This window comes from Temnothorax nylanderi, unplaced genomic scaffold (genome assembly GCF_030848795.1).
Source record: "Temnothorax nylanderi isolate EJ_2023f unplaced genomic scaffold, tnyl_v1.0 TNYL_tig0233_pilon, whole genome shotgun sequence".
Classification (NCBI taxonomy): domain Eukaryota; kingdom Metazoa; phylum Arthropoda; class Insecta; order Hymenoptera; family Formicidae; genus Temnothorax; species Temnothorax nylanderi.
The window spans coordinates 201,630-225,574 of NW_027249295.1; the positions used below are offsets into that span (position 1 = coordinate 201,630).

Below are 23,945 nucleotides of genomic sequence, written 5' to 3' on the forward strand. Positions count from 1 at the left end.
TCACGTTGACGCTTGATCGGCTTGACGCTCATTTTCAGTGAGCAAAAATCTTCAGAAATAATATTTTTTATTTATATATATATTCGTAAAATATTATTACTATATTATTAAAGATATTACTTGAAAATAATTAATATTTTACGTATTTCGAAGACTATTTTTGATTGTACTGAGACGATCAACGACGATTCAGCGTCAACGCTGGATGTTGAATAAATTCAGCTTTATTTCTTGACGCTAGCGTCAAAGCGAAACCACATGACCCTAGAAATAATATTTTTAACTTATTTATATTATATAAGTAAATTTATATATATACATAAATAAAATATATTATATTTGAAGATTTTTGCTCGCTGAAAATGAGCGTCGAGCGTCAAATCTGGTCACGTGATTAGATTCAGAGGGACGCGAAATATAACCTAACCACTGGATTGGCTGAAATCTATCACGTGACCAGATTTGACGCTCGAATCCAGCGTCGAGCGTCATCGTGAAATCGCACCTTTACATAGTTCTCTAGTCCCAGCCAGCGCGTTCCACGGGGTTCGCCCTCTTTGTGCAACGCGATTCATGGCGGTGCGTGTACTGTGCCGCTGACAATGAGCCGTGGTGGTGACTGTGATAAGTGATCCGTATAAACCATCCTCATCGCTGAACGCGAGCAGTGGCAGTGGAGAAAGATCGCACGTCGGCCGCTGTTAGAGCATACCTCTTGATGACTCGCGCTTTACGTGGGCCGCAGGCAAGCCGGAGCTCGCAATTATGTTCGATGTACCGCAGAAGTTCTACGAGCTGTGTCGCCTTTGTTTATCCCTGGACGATGTCAAGTATTCCATATTCGAGGAAGGGGGCACCCAACAGAATTACGCCGAGAAGATATCGGCGTGCTTGTCAATCACGGTGAGATTCGCCGTGCACCGCGGTGATTATCCGCATTTCATCGGACGCGACCATCTGTGGTATATCTCTTCGGTGCGGCCGTGTATGCGTCTCTCCGTCTGCGTCGTTCTCATCGTCGCCGTGCTATCGTTCTCTCTCTTCTTCTCCCTCTGCCTCCGTACGCTCACTCGCTCACACGCTCGCTTGGCTTTAGAGGTGCTCTCGCGCGCGCGCGCTCTACCGCGAGACTCGGAGTCGCTCCTTCACTCGCCGTTTCTGTCTAGCACGCACGTTCTCGCATTCGCGATCGCGCTCGCACTCGCACGACCGCGTCACCGCGCGGCTGTGTATGTGTGAGTGTATGTACGCGTGCCACGAGAGAAAGTTTGGCAAGAGATGTGTCCGCGAGATAAGCCGACGAGCAGCAACGGCATTTAAAATGGCAGTGATAAGCCCCGCGCGAGCGTGGCAAGCGGAACTACAGCCGCGCGAGTCATGGAGGGGGGAGGGGAGGCTGCGGCTCCTTATTTGGGTGGCCTGTTATCATGTTTCACACGCGTATTCCGTTGTCATGCCGCGCGTTATCCGCGCCGCTCTCGCCTCTATCGGGGCTCCTTAATGTCCTTTTAAATTGCCAGAAGCATCCATTCTGACCGACGCGCGATGTCGATCGGGGGAGACGGGCTCTTGATATAGTATTTGCAGACCCAGTTTTTATTGCAAAACTTTACGTCAGACACAGATCGTCCTCCTATTCGTGTTCATCCTTACATAAGCGAGAACTAAAGATGCACAGTATATCGAGAACATACTCTCCGTTCGATATTTTATTTAGTAGGATGTAAGTCTTAAGGACTTACATTGATCAGATCTTTGCTCATAAGATTTTATTAACCAGTAAATTTTTATTAAAATTATATATCAGACGTTATTTTTATTGTAAAGTTGATAATTAAGATATTTACTAGAAAATAAGTTGATAACTTACTATAATAAAAATATATCTGCATTAACTTGCAATTTTCAATTATTCTCACTTTTATTTCTATAACAAGGATCTTATCACAGAAATTAATTTTGAGAACATTATAGTTTTTGTATCACTCATTTGTTACAACAATGACAATGACATAACTCAAAATGTCTGAAAAACAATGTTTTTCCAGAAAATAGGTTCAAATGTTTAGAATCATTAAAATTTTGTAATATTTTTAAATGCTATTTTGGTATAACAATTGATTGCAGAGCAATACAAATATTTAACTACATATTAGTGTCAGAGCTCTTCATTCATTGTACAGAATTCTCACCATTATTTTGCAGACAACTTAAAAATGATAATTGAGTTATGTCAGAGAGTTATGTCATTGGAGCAAATAAACAGTACTCATCGCTTTTGTCATCTAGTTTTGTTACACGATATATTCTCGATAGGTAAAAGATGGTGATTTCTTACCACCGATTATCTGCCATCGGTGTGTATGTAAGTTGAATATGCTGGACAACTTTCGCGAAGTGTCGCAAAAGTCTGACATCATACTCAAACAGTACCTGGATTTTTTCAAGCAGCAGTCGTCTCATGACGAGCAGGTATTGGATTTGAATTGTTTGAGATTAAGTAACAAATTATGCGTCGTTTCGTTAAAATTACATTGAATCTATAAGCAAGAAGATAAATTATATACATATGCCTTTTCTCTATGTGTTCTTAGAAAGAGTCTTTCTCCACTGCCAAAGTAGCGGGCGAGAGCCCTCTGCAATCGTTCCTCGAGTTGAATAGGATGTTATTCAACGAGGAGCCTAACTCCGAGCCGGCCAGCATTAATCAAAACGTAATACCTCAAACTCAAACGCATCATCTAGAGTTGCAGAGCAATGATATGCGAGAACACGATAATATTAAGTGCGAGCTAGACGATGACAACAGTTCCAACAGTTCCGATCCTGAACGACTGGAAATTGAAGATCGTGACGAACAGGATATCGAAGGCGAGGAAAATGGTTACGATATGACTGTCAGTAAGAGGATTCGAGTCGAGAGTAACTATGATGGCTCCGAGTCCAACACGGCAAATTGTAGTCCAGTTAATAGAATGGATACGCCAGAGAGCAACTGCTCTGATACTAACATCGATCAGGAAGCGACAAAGCTATGGCAAGCTCTAGCCAAGTAAGTAAGCCAAACGTTGCCGTTTGTTCGACAAATATTTGTTCACTCGATATCTGCTCGGTAGTAAGGTGCACAAATGTGTCCCGTGTGAGTTGCTTACAGATAAGATAAGCGACATTGTGTATTTAATTTTCAAAGTCAATAGCGAAAGCATTGCTATGTTATACTAATTCAATATTATAGTTACACTTTCAACGAATTACATTATGTATGATTACGGTCTCATATTCTCACGTTGTTATGTAAAATGACTAGTTATATAAATAAACTAGTAAAATTTAATCACTTTACTTTCATCATTGCTTATCGAAGTAAATTTTGTTGTCAATATTTTTATACTAACAAATTTGTTTGTTGTATTCGAATTTTGATCAATAAGTCGTTTCAAATCTGACCCAATTGCCTCCTTATATTGCGAGTTATTTTGTTAAATCTGGCGATAAAATTACGATCGAGTATCGCCATAATAATCGTCTTGCTAATGGGGGGGGGGGGGGGCTTATGATCGCAAATTATAAATTAAACTGGCAATAAATATCATAAGCCGCTAGACATTTGCAATCAGTAAACTATTAAAGTTATGCAATTACACACGTCCCTTCGTATTTTGTTACGCAGCAACAGAAGTTTGGAAATTACGCGAACAAACGGTGATAAATTGAACAATGGATTCACCGGTGAAGCGACCAATCTGCTGCGCTCTTTGATGAACAACAGGCAGATCGGTATTACTGCGATTGATTCGGACAAGATATCCCCGCAAATCAGATTCTACAGGGATACCCAGGGGACAGCTACCGAGCGTACGTTGGCCGATTTTCCTGTGCTTGGTAATCGTACCAATATAGGAAGCTTAGAAAATAAGGTGAGTGAGAACCGACCACAAGTTGAACATTTCGATAACTAATATATAAATAAAGATAGAAATCGCGCGTTAGTAAAGAAAGATAGAAAGAGAAAGAGAAAAATTTACAAACACATGTGGATTAAATAAATAGATAAATAGAGAGAACAATCTGCAAATATGTTTGCATTTTTGTGAATCGTTTCTGTGATTTTTCTGCGCGTAGCAGTAGTGCCTTGTCCTGCCTCGTCCTAAGCAGACAAAACATTTCTCGAAAATGCCTCGCCAAATGCGAACATCTGTACGTCTGGTAAATAGAGAGAAAAAGGGCCAGGTATAGTGGCGGGAAAAACTCAGGTCATCGGTTAAGCCGCCAGTCGGCCCATCGGCCGATCGGGAAATTCTTTTAAACCTATTCAGGACATATTCCAGGTAGAATTCCGCAAATAATAGATAATCGGGAACTCTTGGGACTCTGTTCGCACTCTGTTAACGGATATCAAGATATGAAATATATCAGAAAGATTTTATTTTATTAATTAAGAGACAAATATTGTTAAAAATTATTTTTCTTTAACTGTCTCTTTATTATTTTTGTATCTTTTTTTTTTTTAATAATTGCATCAAAACATCTTTGTAATTATAACAATCTTTTTTTTTCATATAACAATGATCTTTTTTATAAACTACAAATTTATGATGAAATATTCTCAAATAGATTATATTGATATTATTAAGAGCAAAAAAAAACGTAGTTTTTTTTGTTGTTGATTTATATATTGGTAAAATACTAAAATTATATAATTTATAATAAATAAATAAATATTTATATGTAAATTATAAATATCTATTGTAAATTATTTAATTTTGATATTTTGTCAACGCGAGTGAGATATCTTTGATCTCGAGATGCTTTTATTTCGACGAATTTACGAACAAAGATTCTCCTGACTGTGCATTTGGGCTCTTTCTGTAGTATCGTCTCTTTGTTCTGATAACAGGTAGATCGTAAATTGATTGTAGTTATGCTCTTTTGAGTGAAAATAACAATGCATTGCTGCCGAAAGACGTCCTTTTCTCGAATTTTTGGCTTAGTAAAGTAAAATGCATCCTTTCCTTGAAATCTTCAACTAATTTTAAAAATAAAACATGTATTAATTTTTTCCATCCATATGTTGAATCCGGCACCGACATCGTTAAGATATTAATCTTGAAAACTGTAAAATTATTTATAGTTACAATTAAATATTAGTTAGGGGAAAGTAGGGGAATGCGTATGGGTAATAGTGCGCACCTCAAGTTTAAGACTGACGATAGCTGACAACACGTGAGTGGCAAAATTTCAAAGCTTACATCAATTCTAGATAATATAGATACATTTTATCCAAAGCTTTGTTTGAACAGAGGAAGCGAAAAAGAAAACGCGCCCGTTTCCTTATCATTTTGAAGCGACAGGAGTTAAGTTCGTAAGTGGGCAATTTTTAGTTGCTACTGTAATTGGTATAACATAGTGAAATACGATCCCTTGGGAACCTTTTGCCGTGTTGGTCCCATAATTTCATTTGTAGTTCGCGAGTAATTGACAAAATTGTCCCGGAATAACAAATCGGGGAATAGTGCGTGGCTTTTATTTATGTCGATTTTATGTACATATATAGTTTATTCATGTTCGAATTTATATATATTTATGTCGAATTAATCGTGCGTTGAAGCCAGTTGAGTCAGGGTAAATCTGAAGGAGAGCTCACTCCTCTCCGATTTTGATGAAATTAGGCTCAATCGACGCGTTTTTGCTCAAAACGACCGAATCTGGCAGAAAAAAGCGTCGCTCTGCCCCGCGACGCGAGATATTAACAGTTAAAGTTGACGACTATCAGGTTATGAGACCTGTCATACCGACGAGATGTAGCGACTACGAACATGCCCTGTGGCCATATGCGCATGCTCCGTGGCCGCACGCGCATGCTCCGTAGCGACATATGTAGTGTACTTCGACGCGTCTTACTTAAAATAAATATCTTGTCATTTACAACTTGCACATCTTAATCTTACAATGGCATACTCAGTCCAGCAATTAAACAATAATCCGTGGCTTCGATTCAGGACATCATTGGCAATGCAAATACGTGGCCGAAATTTATACGGCAAATGTTCTGGGATAAAAATTTTACATATTATAACCGAATGATTATTGTCAATTTTACATACATGAATGGGGTATCGGAAGAATTTTTGCATGATGTATTAGCTTTCACGCTAAAAAATGCATACACATGCAGCTGAGAGGAAGCGCAATATTGAGTATAGATATCGATATTTAAATCATGAGGTAATTCTTTCAATATTAATTGATAACTACAGCAAACAAGTATATTGTTTTTTATTCTTTGTAGCAATTGGGACAAATGCGACGCAGCCGTGTGTACAGTTACAGCCTTTTCGATAGAGAAATGTTAGATCTTAATATGAATCCAATAAATAAATAAAATTGAATGTATTATTTTGAAGTTGTGATTTTCATTAAAGCAGATATTTTGTATTTAACTATTTAAAGCGCGTCACTAACCTACATAGGTTAGTGACGCGCTTTAAACAGTTAAATACTTTTAAAGCGCGTCACTAATCTATACGCCGAAGGCGTGTCCTAAAATCAGTGAGGATGAGGAGGCCAAGCCCCCCCCCCCCCCGCTCACACTTCTAGGTTCACTCACACCGATCTGCGGCCACTGAGCATGCGCATATGGCTGCAGGGCATGTTCGCAGTCACTACAGCTCGTCGGTATGACAGGTCTCATAATCTGATAGTCGTCAACTTTAACTGTTAATATCTCGCTTCGCGGAGCGAAGCGTGTCGCAGAGCGACACTTTTTTCTGCCAGATTCGGTCGTTTTGTGCAAAAACGCGTCGATTAAGCCTAAGTTCAACGAAATCGGTGAGGAGTGAGCTCTTCTTCAGATTTACCATTTATCATCACTCACATTAACAACATTTAAAACTAATGATTTAAGCAGAAAAGTTCGAAATTTATCCGCTGCAGACACAAATTTTGGCAATTTCCAAACTGCGCACTATTACTCGCCACTTTCATTTTTGCCCGACTTTGCATCGTCCTAAATATCGCTCAATAAATATTTAACAACAAAATTATTATCAAGTATGAATTCACATACTTGTAGACAAACGTTTAAAGGTTTCATAGCTGCATTTAAAAATTAATTGTAACTATAAAAGCCATTTTATATTAACAGGTTTACCTTAGGTGTGCACTATTATCCCACTTTCCCCTATATAGTTGTAACTATAAAATTATTAAGGCCTCCGCAATATGAAAAATATAAGGAACAAGGAACAGATATTAGCGATTAGGAGGACTAAAGAATCAAGAATAAAGTTGAATGCACGATAAAAAATACAGGTAACAGAAACAGGAAATAATACAGGCAATAGATTTTTAACTTATCGGAAGCCGTGTATTAATGCTACACCAGCTTTATTCCTAATTTCTTATTTCTAATCGCTAATATCTGTTCTTTGTTCCTTATATTTTTCATTGTGCGGGGGCCTTTAGGGCTCATGCACAATGAGAGGAATAAGGAACAAGGATTTAAACATAGAGAAAATTCATAGTTGCATATTTTTTCAAGACATGGTCTTTATGAATTCTATCTATGTTTAATTCCTTGAAGACCGTGTCTTGAAAAAAGATGCGACTATGAATTCTCTCTATGTTTAATTCCTTGTTCCTTATTCCTCTCATCGTGCATGAGCTCTTATAGTTACAACTAAAATTATTTTATAAAGTTGATTTTATTTATTTAAAAAAACTAGCTTTACTTTTTCATCCGACATAGGCTGTTACATATTACGATCGATTGATATAAGACATTTATAAGATTAAAAAGTATAAAATATTACTTGTAAATCCAAAAAAATTTGTGGAAAAATTAAATGGTGAGTAAAATGATGTTGTATGCAGTCTGTACAGAGTGCTTCGATAGACAGTAATCCGTCTAGCCCTGGCAGTATTGGTCGTAAGGAGATGGCAACAACGACGAAAGGTCGCAGGAAGCAGAGCTATCCCAGTAAAGCTCCAGCAAGTCCGGACATTGTTGCCAGTTACCAACATGAACATAACAATGAGGAGCAAGCGCATGATTTTACCACATGGTCGAGCAAGATAAAAAATAAGGTATTCCTCCCGTGCAAACGGTCTGTTATTGCTCATAAGACGTTATCACTTGCTCACAATAATCGATTGGTGGTTTTAGATGGAGCAAGATCAGAAGCAACAGTTCGATCAGCAAAGCGGTAACGTGGCGAAAAAAGTTGATATGTCTTGTACAAATTGCGGCACCATGACAACAACCATCTGGAGAAGAAACATGAAGGGTGAAATGGTGTGCAACGCTTGCGGGTTGTACTACAAGCTGCACGGCGTTAATCGTCCGGTTACCATGCGAAGGGATACTATACATACACGCAGACGCAGACCTAAAGGCGAGAAACCAACGAGGCATAGAAGTGAGAGCTTTTTAGCGATTAAATTTTTAGTAACCAGTTTCTTTTGCAACAGCCGTTGAAACATTTAATATAATTTTTTAATATAATAAACTGCTTTTTTAATCCGTTAAACACTCAGAATTTGTTAAGTTAGAATATAATCTCTTTTCTGCGATGTGAAAAAAATTGACTATAAAAAATTGACTTCAAAATGAATATACATATTGAATTATCTATATTGTAGTTAACTTTTTGTAGTTAATTTTTTTCACATCGCAGAAAAGGGATTATATTCTAACTTGATAAATTTTGGGTTTTTAACGGATTAAAAATGCAGTGGTTTTTTGGTTTTATTGGTGCTTTATTTAATTTCTTTTTAAGACATATATTTATAATACTTTAAAAAGAAATCAAGACTAGCGTGTCTCCAAATCTCGAAAGTTGAACAATGCTCAGATATCAATCGAATCCACTGCTATTCCAGTTTTAAGGAATATGCCGCGTTTTCATTTTGTTACTTAATTTACATATGAGTGTATTAGCAATCTTAACAGTATTCTCAATATAAATATGCAATTATTTGTAATTTTAAATAGTTTTTCATTGTTTAAGTATCGTTTATTATTAGATGGTCTTAATTTCTTTGAAAAATATATCAATCTCTTGTGATATGTGTGGAAATAATCCATTCTTACGAAATTAATGTGTTTATTATTATTATTATTATTATTATTATTATTATTATTATTTAGAAAAAGGAGACTCAGTCTTAGCATCTCAGTCGACAAGAGAACAAATGGATACCGAGAGTGCGGATATGCTGAATGCTCTTCGACAACAAATTCATCCTCAGCTGATGATGCATGCAGCGTTAACGCCTACGCGCATACCCGGTGGCCATCCGCCTCCACCAGTTGCTTACTCAATACCTTTATCTAGTTACATGATTCATGTAAGATACTTTCTTTGTCATATGTTCGAGTATTGGAATAAGAAGTATTCTCGTATTCGCATTTAATATGTCTAGTGAGATTTGGTTAAGAAGACTAAATATTTTTTTAAGATAAAAAGACATTGACAATGGCTCGGTGGATTAAAAATCAAATAAAGACAATAGGGGTTTGTGAGCCAAGCTATATTTTAACCCCTTGAGTGGCAGGAAAATAAGCATCAAACGGACCAAAAATGGCAAGATAAAAATTCTGTCAGATTTCCATGAAATTTGGTATTAATGGGTTTTTGGGTCACTGAGTACGAATCCGGGGTCAAAGTTCAAAAATTCAAAATAGCTGATTTAACTTCTTTTGAACTGACTTGATCGACAGTATTTGACAGATTGACTTGACCGAGGGCTTGATCACTCGAATTTTGAGTGTACGCCAGATTTCAAGACCTCTCAGACTTGACTGTCATTCTTTAGAACGCAGAAGTTTATTGCATTATTCCAAATTTAGGAGTCGCCATATTGGATCCACCATTTTGAAATTTTGACAGCAAATTCGTATTCAGCAACCCAAAAATCTCCTAGTACCGAGTTTCATAGAAATACGCTAATTTATAAAAGTTTTCGAAATTTTGGGTCGCCATATTGGATCAGCCATTTTTAATTTTGTAAAGCGGGGACACGGTGAGCGGGGAGCACAGACTTTTGCATAACGCATAATGCGTAAGCATAAGAAAATTGATTGATCCATATACATGTGCATAAGGAAATAGACCAATCAATTTTCTTATGCTTACGCATTATGCGTTATGCAAAAGTCTGTGTTCCCCGCTTAATTCTGATCCCAAATTCACATTCCGCGACCCAAAAAAATCTGTAAGTAGTAAGTTTCGTGAAAATCTTGCTAACTGGAGAAAAATAAAACAATGTGCGCGTATATGCGTCACTGCCACTCAAAGGGTTAATGCTTAAACTTATGAAATTAATCTAAACATTTTTTATCTGAATACTTTTATATTTAACAAAATCTTTTATTTGAATATTTCTTATTTTTATACTCTATCTCTTTTATGCTGCGGACTTGTTCTTATCAAGCACGATTTATTGTATTTCTAGCAACATGTAAAAACCGAGGAACGTATGCAACGGCACTTGTCCGTGGATGAAGAAGCGGACGAAGGTGACGAGGAGAACGTTTCCGATGTTCCCCTCAATCTGGTGGCAACTTCACTCTCGGAGGAGACGCATTAAGGAAAAATCTGGTTTGGCGCTTAGGTATGCTTTCTCAACGATGTTTAGTCTGTTCGGTGACGTTTATTCTGGATGGATTTTTAATATCCCTCCTGGCAGACTCTCTCAGCGTTTTCCCCCCAAGAAATCATTCGCACTGGGGACTGTGACGACGTTCCGTGGAGAGCCATCAGGCTCACGCCGCGGCATAATGCGCACGATGGAACGAGATGATATTAATTACTCAGTATTAATTATTCAAGATGTACATATATAAATATACACATACATACGGGAATACACGTACACACATACACAGTATACGTACACAAAACACAGATAAAAAACACATATGAAAAAATATTTTTATATAAAATTTTATATGTGCTCGCCCGTTGTACATAAACGTGCCGCGGATCCAACCGTGGTGTCGCTCGGAAGTGCTCGTCGTTGTCGTCGTCATCGCTTGTTTCACATCGTACGCATCTTTCGATCGGTTGTGTTATGGTGACGGTGACAGCAACAGCAACCTCCAACGGCGTACCTGCAACATCGTTACGGCTTCCGACATTTAATTGTGTTACGCTCCAAATTTTAAGGTCCTTTCAAAAGCTTTTATACGTTGCGCGATGAATGTTGGATTTTTCACTCTAAAACCCCTTACACAATACGAGGTGATAGCGATAGCGATAGTGATAGTGATAGCGAAAAGCGACAAAATTGTCGACAAAGCTACAGCATTGATACACGGCTTCCAATAGGTTGAAAATTTTGTCGTTTTCGCTATCGCTATCACTATCGCCTCTCATTGTGTAAGGGGCTTAACAGGATTGAAAAAAAGAACGAAAGTACTATTTATACATAATATCAAATATTACAGGCAAAACTTTCAAATAGTACATTTGGAGGACATAATCTCAGAAATAAAAAGAAACATTTTGTATCTTTAATAATATTGATTGTATTATTTAAACTTAATCACTAACTTTGAACGTATCAAAATAGAAAACAAACTGACCATGATTTCCCCTAATATAATTAAATTATAATTTTGTATTAAATTCTCTGTAGAAAAACTTCATTTATGAAAATAGTAATGCATAATTTATTGTAATTTTGCTAATAACTTTACTCATATTGAGTAATCGTAAGAGAATTTAATTGAGATAAGTTACATATAAATTTAAAACACAAAAGAAATATAAATTTTAAACACAAAAGAAATTGGCGAATATTAGCAAAATTAAATGTTAATTGCATTTTACTCTAATTATATTGAATTATAAATGTAACTTAAATTAAAACAAGTCATATTACATATATATATATAACTTGTATAAATTTTAATGGTTATATCGCAACTGTTTAGTTTTAATATTATTTATAATTATGATTTAATATTGTAATTTTTATTTAGCGTCTTTTTCAAGAAGAATTGTATTACAAGTAGTATCTAATGCTATTTATTTTACAACAAAGGTTTAAAAACACGGTGAAAAATCCCACATTTTATACGCAACATTTTAACAGATTCGTTTAATGACGAGAAATTTGGGCGGTTGACAATAAAAGGTATTAGATAAAGATTGGCGTATTAGGGGATACTTCGGGCCTGAATAAAAAGCAAAATGCTAGCAACTGTGTCACAATATGACGTGCCTCCTCTCGTCTCCGTTGCTCGGAGGTGGCACTTGCGGAGCCTTAAATTAGAGACCTGTAGATGCTATTGTATTACGAGACTGCTGTAACTGTGCGCGAAGATTAACATTTCTAAATTTCCATCCTCTCGGAAAAAGACTTGTACTTAATCTCGGACCGGATACTCGCACGCAATTATCTAAGCTAAGACTCTGGAAGCAATAAGAAGCACGGCGTGACGTATACATATATACCGTTGTTGTCTCGTCATTGTTATTACGGATACTCACGGTTGCGCGCTCTCTCTTCCTCTTCTTCGATCTGTCTCGACGAGAAACTTAAGAAAGTAATACTTAGGTAACGTTTACTCATACGCCGGATATATTAAAAGTACACAAATTTTAAGACTCCGCTGCTGCTGCGTAGTCAGTTTAGAATCAGAACAAGGAGAGGCTTCGCTTTAATAGTGTACCGGAAATCTAGTAGGGTTCTATATCTACCTCCTGTATACATTTATATGTCATTTATAATAAGCGTAAATCTATTTATTTTTCAAAGTTGAGATGAATTTGGATAAAAGCTTCATTTTGGTCTTCAATCGTCGAGATACACGAGACGAAAACAATTGCAACGCGATATATAGAGGCTATGGCTATTTTAAATAATATAAAAAATCACCCATGCATCTCGATTGTCGTATTTTTCTAGAACACCGGCTGTAGATTTTAATTTCTCTTTTTCTCTTATCCCAATCCGAGTCGCGCACGTGAAATAACGAAAGCGTGATGGACCGGGGTCTCCGCCGTTTCTCCAGAATTGTACAGATAACGCGTCAAGAAACGGGTGTTAAGCGACCTTACATAGCGCATAATACTATGGCCAGTGCATCTACTCATGGTATCATAATATTTAACGTGTCGTATACCTAATCAACATTGCCAAAAATAGATTTAGTCTACGTACGTAGGATAGTTAAGCACGTACACAAAAAAAAATTTAGCAGTCCTTATTCTACTCTCCCCACTCCCCATCCCCACATACACACGCTCCCATCTTTATTATTTTTCTTTTTTTCCTTTATTCTTTGTTTCCGTCTTTCTCCATCTACACACACACATACACACACATACATCTCCATCTTCCTGTTTTTTCCAAAATCTTCAGAACTTTGTTCATTTATTTTTGTTCCCTCCTAATCCTTCTTTCCCTCATTGCGGAGACTTTCGGAACGTCCTCGTGAGATTTCGATAACAGCTCGCAGCAGCTCGCGGAGTATCTTAGCGTTAGTTGTGTTATCAAAGGAGCCTTATAAACAAATACTTTTCCCCGCTAAGAACGCCATTCTTTTCAGCTATAAACCGTATCACCGATTTCCATAAAAATGTCTATAATTACAAGATAATAAATGCAAAATTCAAAATAAGTAATTTTAAATACTTGATTTTTAAATATATTTAATTAAAAAAATCGGAAAGATGCATTGAAAAATGTTACTACGAAATTTCCTCGGGCTTTTTCTTCTTTTCTTTTTCTTTTTTTTCAGAGAATGTAACTTTCGAAATAATAGGTGAAAAATGGCGTTAATATTCAGGGAATATTCTGTATATACATATGTTGAGAGAGAGTAGAGCTTGGAATTTCCCTAAATATTTTACAAAAACTGCCCTTAACATCGAGTGTTTCCGTACAATTTACTAATGTTAATCAATACATTCTGCACATTAGTTGTCGCAAATTTCAAAATTAAAAATTTTTACGATTTATTAATATAAATCGGCTTTGTGATATAAAATTATTTTATATACTAGTGTCAGTGCTATATAAATTCTTGTCGGACTGTTTCTCTCAATATGATTATATATCAAAAAACAAATAAAGGAGAAATTAAACTCATGAATAATTTATATAGCATGATGTTAGAGTAGGCCATAGATAGATCTTTAATTATGGAATCTTTAATTATGGAATATATATGCTTTTTACATAAATCTTTGAACTTATTTCAATTTTTATTGCCTATGCTTTACATGTGGAAGTTATTTATTGCATTATATTTATACATACTAATATGATTTTTAAATAATATTAATACTACTTTTAAAACTTTGTGTTTTTAAATATACGATATTGTAATATATCTGCACACAAACATAGATTACACTACTCTCGTACTATATTTTGTGGTAATACCTATGTAATATCTTCAATAACTTACTTTTTACTTTAAAATAATCGACAAAAAGGATTTACTGCGTAATTGAGTTATAGCTTTGACGAAAAATATTTCAACACCTAGTGAAAACAAGTCATGAAGCTCATAAAACATAATGTTATTTTAACGTGACAAACTTGACTGAAAGATTTAACAATTTGACCATGGACTCTCGAGTAGTACGGAAACATTCATCGTTAAGACCGAATCATTTTCAAGCTCCGCTGCCAACGTACGTGTATAAATATATACAAACATCTGTACTATATACAATTATATGTGTATGTACACGCGCGCGCGCATATGCATACGAGAGAAATATTCTATATTATTGTATATTATCGAATATATGTATATTGTGTGTGTGTGTGTGTGTGTGTGTGTGTGTGTGTGTGTGTGTGTGTGTGGGCGCGTGCGTGCGTGTGCGTGTGCGTGTGCGTGTGCGTGTGTATGTATGTATGTATGTATGTACATATATGTGTATGTATACGTATAAATCATGTATACATATATATTTACGCATACTTGAATGACAATAGCATCATTGAATCGACGCGTCGCGTCGCGATGAATTCACGGCTGAGACGTACAAAATAACCCAGACAACATGTTCAAAATCGGGACATAAGACGTCTTAAAGATATCTTTAAGTCATCTTTGAGCATCTTTAAGACATCTTTAAAACGTCTTACGATATGTTGTCTAAAAGCCATCTTAATGTTGTTTTACTATCATCTTTAAGGATCTGAGAATAGCTGACTTATAATCTTAAGACAAAGTTTTATGCTTTAAATCTTTGTTTTTAGGAACGCACAATACTGTCTTGTGTCTCAAGTCTAAAACGAGTGTACGAAGTGTCAACATTTGTAATACTTGAGACAGTATTGTGTGTTGCTAAAAACAAAGATTTATAGCACAAAACATTGTCTTAAAATTATAAGTCAATCATTTTGCTCTCTCTCAGGCCCTAACGCACAATACTGTCTTGTGCCTCAAGTCTTACAAATATTGACACTTCGTGCATACGTTTAAGACGTGAGACATAAGACAGTATTGTGCGTTACTAAAAACAAAGATTTAAAGCATAAAACATTGTCTTAAAATTATATAAGTCAGCTATTCTGCTCAGGCTCTAAGACGTCTTATGTCCCGATTTTAGACATGGTACTGTCTGGGAAAAGCAGCAATATGGAGCTTTTGGTCTCATGTTAAACGACCATCCTTCCATTTTGATACGTACTTGATGTCCTCTCTCTCTCTCTCTCTCTCTCTCTCTCTCTCTCTCTCTCTCTCTCTCTCTCTCCTCTCTCTCTCTCTCTCTCTCTCTCTTTCCCCCTCCCCCTCACCCCCTTCCCCTCCCACCCTCTCTTTCTTTCTCTCTTTCTCTCTTTCTCTGTCTCCTTCAAACAGAACACAGCTCGTCGGGGTCGCACAGTGGATCGAAATAGACGAGACAAATTAGCATGTAGCTTTAGTCTTAGTGTATTGACGCGTTAATCAAAGCTCCCCCGTAGCTTCCGGTTTTTTCTACCTTTTCTATGAGACGCAAGCAAATCGTCTAGAAGTGCCGTAGCGTAACCTCTGGCGTGAAAAAGCTTGAACTTTATAATTATTTAATACTGTAAATATTAAGCGGAGAAAGAAATCGATAGTAAGCCGAAAGCTGCTGACGCTAAATCATCCACGAGAGATATGGAGCCGCAAATATAACGCCCGCGTTAAAAGTGGCTCCGTAATGTGCTCGGTAAATCAGACAAAGCTTGAAATGACAAACGAAACGTTTTAAAGGCGAGACGGGGAAATAATCTATATTTACAAGCGGTATCGTCAATGTTTTAGGCGTTACAAACGTCTACGTTTTTTGATTTTCGACGTTTTTGGAGAATTTTTTTCGCCGGTTAGTGCCGAAAAGAGATCACTGTGCAGATCGCGTAGCGAATTTAGCGTCCGTCCACACGTCTCATGAGAGAACACTACGCGAATTTAGTATTATATGTCAATAGTATTACTTGAGATCCGAAACCCTCGGTCGGTCCCAGTTCCATCCTCTTGTTCCGGATGGGGACAAACGAGCTTGCTTCATTCGCGGGGATACGTGCGCGACGAGTCAGCGAACTAATCTCTCCGCGCCGGTTCTCGAACGTGTCGACCGAGAGATCTGCGCTATAAAAATATCACTTCATATAGTAAAAGGAGAGGCGCGATGTCGTTCGCGGATATATTAATGTGAAAAACGATATGATTTCGCTAAGATACCTCTTCCCGCTTCGTGATTGGCCCGTTGTAGATTTTTGGTCATTAATCTTACACATACACACGTATACACGTACACGCATCTAGATATTATATTATTATTATTATTATTATTAATTGAACAATTATTTACATCATCACTAAAGCATAGGCATATTTAGGTTTGAGCTCTCTACTAAATGTGGAATTAGAGAATATTTTTTATAATTATTACGATCTGAGTATTGCTATTATTCTTAATTATTATTATTATTAATTATTATTATTAGCACTATTACTATTATTATCATTGTCGGCGACGTTGGTTGAGTGTATCAGAGTCAATCAGCGATGCTGCCCTCCTCTTATCTTGTCTTCTGTTTTAATTCTCTCTTAAGATCTTTTTTTTCTCCCAGTATATATAGTTTACTTCGCGAGTAAGCGCCATGAGTTTGTTTCGACAATGATAAGGCCGAGGCTTTTTATATACGTGTTTTTTTATGTATCAGTATTCTACGCGTTTGATTTTTTTTAGTGGATAAGCGATTTGTTTAACCGACGCTACTTAAACTTCCCCCCGACACACGACGGCGAGATTTACATTACTTAATTAATTAAATTATTGACTTTACCTCTCCTCTTCTTCTCTTGTCCGTTTTCTCCTCTCCCTCGTTTTTTGTACATCTATTTGTTATGGTCTTCTCCCTCCCCCATCCCTCTTCACCCCTCCTCCTCTTCCCGCGTCTTTTTTGGAATATTATTTAAATGCTAATTTATTATATCTCACACGTACATCCATACGTAAATACGTACAGACGTACGTATATACATACACATACACACGTACATTTACAGATTTATACATATAGTATCTTTTGTGCGATGAATTTTGGCGACGACTGGCTTAATAATTTATTACTTATTATTACATTGTATGAACGTAAGACACGACCGCATATATAACACGCAATGCAGACCCCCTCTGCTTGCAACCCTTCCTTTCCCATACGTGAGCATGCGTTTCAGCGCGCACGGCGCGCAACACAATTTCGGCAATGGGAACGAAAGGGTTGAGAAGTATTAATTTTTGTAATAATCAGGCACTCGTTTATATGCCTTCATGCTCATTCATTCGCATCTGTGTACTTGTATTCGCCTTATTCGCGTTGAGAGCACGTTGTCGGCGCTTTTGGTGCCTTTGCCGCCTTCGAATGAATTCACGCGATGCCGAATAGTATTTCTCTATTTCTCTCGACGGAAGTGTAAATTTTATTGTCGACACGATGATATGAAATTTTTGTAACGTGAAATTTTACACATACAAAGGAAGAGCTTGTAAAAGCGTTACAGGGTCGGGTCGATCCGGGCTGAATGGATGATGGCTTGATTGGCATCTCGTCGTCGATAGAATTTAAACAATGTTTCAAGCATCTTCGTTGTAAACTGTCTAAATTGGCTCGATATAATTATAACACGAAGGTCGATTTAAATTATTAAAGTAACATTTGGAAAATCGATCGATCTTTACGTGACCTGAACAAATAAATGAGCGTTAAATTAATAGCGATTACATTATTTATAACAAAACAGTCTAGAGTAATAATTATTTGTGCATAAAAGTAAAGAGCAAAAAAGTTCATCGAACCGAAAGTTTGTAAAAGAAACAGCAAAGTATTAATCTTCGCAGAAGCGGAGATTAATGATTAATCGTCGCGATCGACGAATGATCGCATCATGTAATAATCCATCCATCATTCGCTGTTCAGCTCGGTTTAATGGTAAGGTTCAGCTTGCGTAGCCACTTTGTCTCTTCGGGTACCCGCCGAAAGCTCTTCTTTCCCGTTAAGCACGAGTATTAATCCCAGCCGATTGACTGAATATTTTTTTATTGCGAGTTGTAATACGATGTAAGACAGTGTGACAGATGGCAATGAAATTGCAAAGAAAAACTGCGCGAATGTATATTTTGCACAAGACGCGGCGGCGAATCGCGAGGCTTCGATCAAACGAAAAACTTAATCCTATTGTAAACTATTATAAAATATATATCGCGACATTCTCGCGTGTCCTACGTGGAAAATGAGTCGTACGAATGTAACTGGAATACGCGGTTAAACTCAAATAATATGTGCCAAAACAAAAGAGATGAGAAAGATTTAACCGAGTACTCCGTAGGTGCAAGGAATTAGGATAAATGTTCGACTTGTTCTTCCCGGCGTGCATTCTATCATGAAATGATTGAATGTATTAAAAGAGAATGCGAGAAAATTAATGAACGAGTTTTTATGTGCTTCTTTATTCTTGCTACACGACGAGATATTTCTTTTTTGTTATTCTCCAGAAACGCTTTGTACGTATGTTATGATAAATAAGATACAATCGTGACGCGATTTCATATAAAAGAATATAATAGCATTTTTTATATCGTGCTTTGTTCTCGAGAAGGAAATTTGAAAATCGGAAAATTAATAACATTTTTTTTACGTCCAAGTAATCGTGATGTTCTCCAAATAATTCGTCATCGACATTCGAAATATTTTCGAATATTTAAAAAACTGTAGTGTTGGATCGTATCTTTTACTCATATTTGGTAGCGTTAAATAATTGATATCGAGTTATTTGTAAGTTATACCGCGCAAATCTCGAAATAATAAAACGCATTATTAATTTTCCGATTTTTAAAGTCGATTTTTCCAAAGCATAACATATACGCGTGTGAGATAATTCTATCCTTTTGACTTATTTTCTCATCTAAAATTACCTTCTTCCGTTATAATAACGGGACACTTGTAAATATTCACACACTTGTCCATGGCACGCACGATTCAATTCGCATATTTTAGTTACATCAATACGAGAAAGAAACAAAAACGAACTCTTTTTTTGTGATGATTGAAAGAGCGAGTCGTGGGACACACGGGAATTCCGCGGTACCAATTTAAAGGATTAATCAGGAAAGTCGAGGTGGAAGCGTGCGAAACATAGCAATAGCGAGAAATTACTTTTGTATTTATGATGTATGCGTAAGTTAATTCGGGCTAAGGCCAGCAGCTGTTGAGATTATTCAAGGTTGTGTGTATCATAAGTATTTTGAATTGTTGAATAGTAATAGTGTAAATGGACATTATAGGCGTTGCACGATGCGGCCGCGCCGAGAAGAGCGAAGGTAACTGCGGAAGTGCCGGACGTTATTGTTGGCGCGGCTACTTTGTCTCCCGAATATTCGAATCCAGATCCCTTTCTCTCATCACGGTATTTCATCTTGTGTACAATCGATTTTTTTAAATTTTATTTTTACTTGCTCTATTTTTTAATGGATGTACGCGGACTGGCCTTTTTGCGCAGACACACGCCAGCCTGCAATGCGCGGATATACAGAACACGTCCCGTAAAAGATATATATCAGTGGCACTAATCCAGAGGATTCCTGTTGTCGATATACACTTTTTAGGGGGATTTGCAAAAGCGTATGTAGGGCGAAGCTGAATTTTCTTTCGATAAACTTCTGAGAGTAACGTTCACAAAATGTGACAAGAATATGAATGAATTTGTGGCCAGATAGCTATCTGCTTCGAAATAAATCGACGGACTCGTATAATTATTGGAATTATAAATTCGCTGTCCTATTTCTTGAATTGAGAATGGGAATACCAGGAAAATGTAATATCGCATTTTAAGATAACAGGATAAGCGAGAAAGACACACGAAGATCTAAGAACTTACGTACCTGAAAGACCTACAGTCTAAAATGTCTAAATGAATAAAAACAAAAGGATATGTCGATTCGAAAATTGTATTCTTTGCCAATGAGAAATTTAGGCATATTTGAGCCGTCTATGTACGCCCGACTCCGTAAGATAATTCTTTTAAACACGCGAAAGATAACGAACAACAAAGAGATTGCTATCACTTAGGCAGTTGTAAATAATAAACGTTTTTATATATTTGGGCTATCGCGCCAGCAGTATCTTTTGTATCACGTAGAAATTTGCGAATCGACTAGACTTCCGGTACAAATGCTATTTACATCCCTCATTGTAGAAATTTGTTTATCGAGTTTGGCTTCACCATACACAAATACATGTATGTATATGTTTGTGTGTATATATATATATATATATACACATATATATATATATATATATATATATATATATATATATATCTGACGCTGCATTGTAGACACTCGTTTAATTTATAAATACCAACAGCGCACTTTACGCGATCTCTCTTCCATGACAAGTGTACCTAATTATTTACTTACGGATTTAACGAATCATCAAATCGCGTTATTTCCTTCCTTTCTTCCTGCCTCCCTCCCTTCCTTCCTTCCCTCCCTCCTTTTTCCTTTTTTTTCCTTCTTCCCTTACTATCTAGCTCAAATCTAGAGCGCATAATATTTTTCTGTTTTCTACTTTTTCCCTTTCTCCCTCTCTCTCTTTTTCTTTTTTTTTTCTTCCATCTTTCCTCTTCCCAAGTTTTTATATATTGTAACGATAGGCGATAACGCTGTTAGACGTTTTAAGGTATATTTATTGGGCTGCTATGTGATTTGTTGGAAATTATTTTGAGAGAACTTTTTTAATTCGGAGAGCGGAAGTGCCCAGAGGTGCAGCTGCAACGCCGGCGGCCTTAGGAATAATGCAATGCGATGCGATATGATATGATATAATATGATTCGATGCGACGTTTGTTGCGCACACGCGTTTGTATTTAATGTGACTATTTTGCGAGATTAGGTTTTGTGCAACAGCGTGTGGTAACAGACGGGAAACGATGGGCAAAGGACCAAAATGTATAATTCGCATTCGCCGATCTGAAACCTTCTTATGATTGGCGTATTCACATCCATTTTTATATGCGACGCATTAATAAGCATCAAAGAGTTTCCTTTATCCGCAACCCGGATGGAACGACTCTCGAGGCATCTTGTACTTGCAAGGGCATTGTTGTGATACCACAGATGCAGCTTCATTGAAACTTGAATAAAAAGAAGTAATGCGTTAACAAAACGATGTTTGTTCATTTTCAATTACTATTTCAGTTACTTTTGTTGAACTTTTGTATTACAGTCACACAAAGCCTCCAAATTGATCCTTCGTATTAATTGTTACTTTACTATTTTAGAATACGCGATCGCGCGGGTTCCGTGCTCACATACTCAAAACGAGAAAGTTATGTTCACTTTCTAGCAGATAACTGTGTTTCATAATAGCAGGAACTCCAGAAAATAATGTATTTTCTTCTACATATTATGTCCTTCTAAATTTTAGTTGTTACATTATTATGATGATTCTTTTCTTTGTTTTATTTTTATTCTGTCTGTGTTCTACATAATCATATTTGTTAAGAACAGGTTCTGCAAAGTCTGCTACAAATTTTATTGGCAGAAAGGCTCTTTGATACAGGATTTGACATAGGGTAACTCCGGTATTTACGCCGCGCAGGGATTTACGCCACAGAAGTCAGAAAAAATAGAAACAATAAAGATATTTGCTAGCAATCACTTTGTTATGTGCTTTTATGCCATATTAGTATTATGTTGTAATTTCAGTTCTTTACTGTTAATATTAACGAAACCATCGTAAGTTGAATCGATTTCTCAATGTAGTAAGTGGCACGATTATATATTACGACTACGTAAAATGATTACTGTAGGTAATGTAAAAGGTTTAATGGTTATTTCATGATACATAAGTGTAGAGGGTCAGTAAATGATGGAATACAGCAAAATACAAGTGCATAGTTCTTGTATTCTTTGTTTAGTTTGATATCTTGTATATCGCTCCTGTTTAGGATATACTGTGGTGGCCGCGCGCGCCCCTACCAAGATGACAACACAGTAATTAGCCACGTTTTCTCGCGAGCGCTCGACCGCGCCGATGTAAATATATAAACAAATTCGACAGCAATTGCTATATTAATATTCATTGCCCTGATCGACACTCTCACCGACGATCTCATCGGACGACAAGAGTTAGGCGGGCATATAGTGGAGTGGCACCATCGCGACTCGCAGAGAGTCGCATGGTATTTTTGGGGACGGATCCTCCACATACCATCGTTACATCCAACCATACACTCCTCTCCATCACTATCATCCATGATCGACATCGACATACGTATCCCCAAAATACATTTTTAGCATTTTTAGCATGCGGGATTTATGCCATAGTACAGATACTTTGTAAAACTGGAAATCTTCTATGTGTTCTTCCTTCTTTTTTTTTGTATTGTATCATAACATAACATAACAATAATCTTTAATGCATCTATCGTTCTTCTATTTTCTTTTTAAAATCCTTCAGTTTTATAATTTGTTTATCATTCTTACATCTCAATAAACTTTTTACACACATTTGATAACTTATTATGACATTTTATTGCCTTGTTTATAAATATTATTTGTGATTTTTTATAAGGCGTATATTTCATATAACATTTATATAATATTATCAGGAGCAGACATATAACTATCTATTATAATATTACTAGATAATTAATATTACTAGAATATTGTACTTAATGTTCTAAAATTACGCCTAGAATATTATTTAATATTAAATAATATTACGCGCTTATAGGAGTCTCCAAAAAATTGCGTACTTTGACACACTTTACGGGGTGGAATAAATTTTTTTTGTAAATATCATGATAACCATCGTAAAATATGGACTTTTCCTTACAAATTAAAAAAAAATTAGATCTGTACGATTTTTTTTCGCGGAGTTACGGCGTATCAAAGTTACCTATGCATTTTTGTTGAGTTATCGCCAGCGTTAGCTTTACCGGATGAGCACCACGGGGTGGTTACTGGTCGGATTTTGCCCGTCGTGTGTGTGTTGGGGGAGGGATGTGGGTATGTTCGCACTTAAACTGCGTATTTTCGCCTAATTTTCGGATGATCTTTACAGACGCTCACGCATTGATGCAGATTCTAATTGTCTGCAAGAGATCATCCGAATACAAGGCAGAAGTACGCAGTTTTATGTGTGACCATATACCCACATGCCTTCCCCAACACACACACACACACACACACACACACACACACACACACACACACACACACACGCGCGCGCGCGCGCGCGCGCACACGCGCACACGCGCACACGATGGATAAAATCCGACCAGCAACCCCGTGGTACTCATCTAGTAAAGCTAATGCTGCCCAATCAGCAAACAAATGTTTTAAAAAATATTTTTAAGAACATTAAAAAAAAATTTTTTTTAATTTTTAAAAACCTTTAAAAAACATTTTTAAAAACATTTTTAAAAATAATAGGTTAAATTC

The 23,945-nt window shown here is 36.6% G+C and overlaps 1 protein-coding gene and 1 long non-coding RNA gene across 2 annotated transcripts; both read left to right on the forward strand.

The window, feature by feature from the left end:
* Positions 1-605: 605 nt before the first annotated feature.
* On the forward strand, positions 606-22,394 carry LOC139779574 (uncharacterized). Its single transcript, XM_071717974.1, has 8 exons — positions 606-903; positions 2,317-2,472; positions 2,595-3,052; positions 3,671-3,917; positions 7,873-8,085; positions 8,165-8,417; positions 9,149-9,348; positions 10,456-22,394. The coding sequence occupies exons 1-8, from the start codon at positions 766-768 to the stop codon at positions 10,588-10,590; spliced, it is 1,800 nt and encodes a 599-aa protein (XP_071574075.1). The 5' UTR covers positions 606-765; the 3' UTR covers positions 10,591-22,394.
* LOC139779580 (uncharacterized) lies at positions 4,632-6,403 on the forward strand. Its single transcript, XR_011719933.1, has 2 exons — positions 4,632-6,225; positions 6,290-6,403. It is a non-coding gene; the product is annotated as an uncharacterized lncRNA (long non-coding RNA).
* Positions 22,395-23,945: the final 1,551 nt, after the last annotated feature.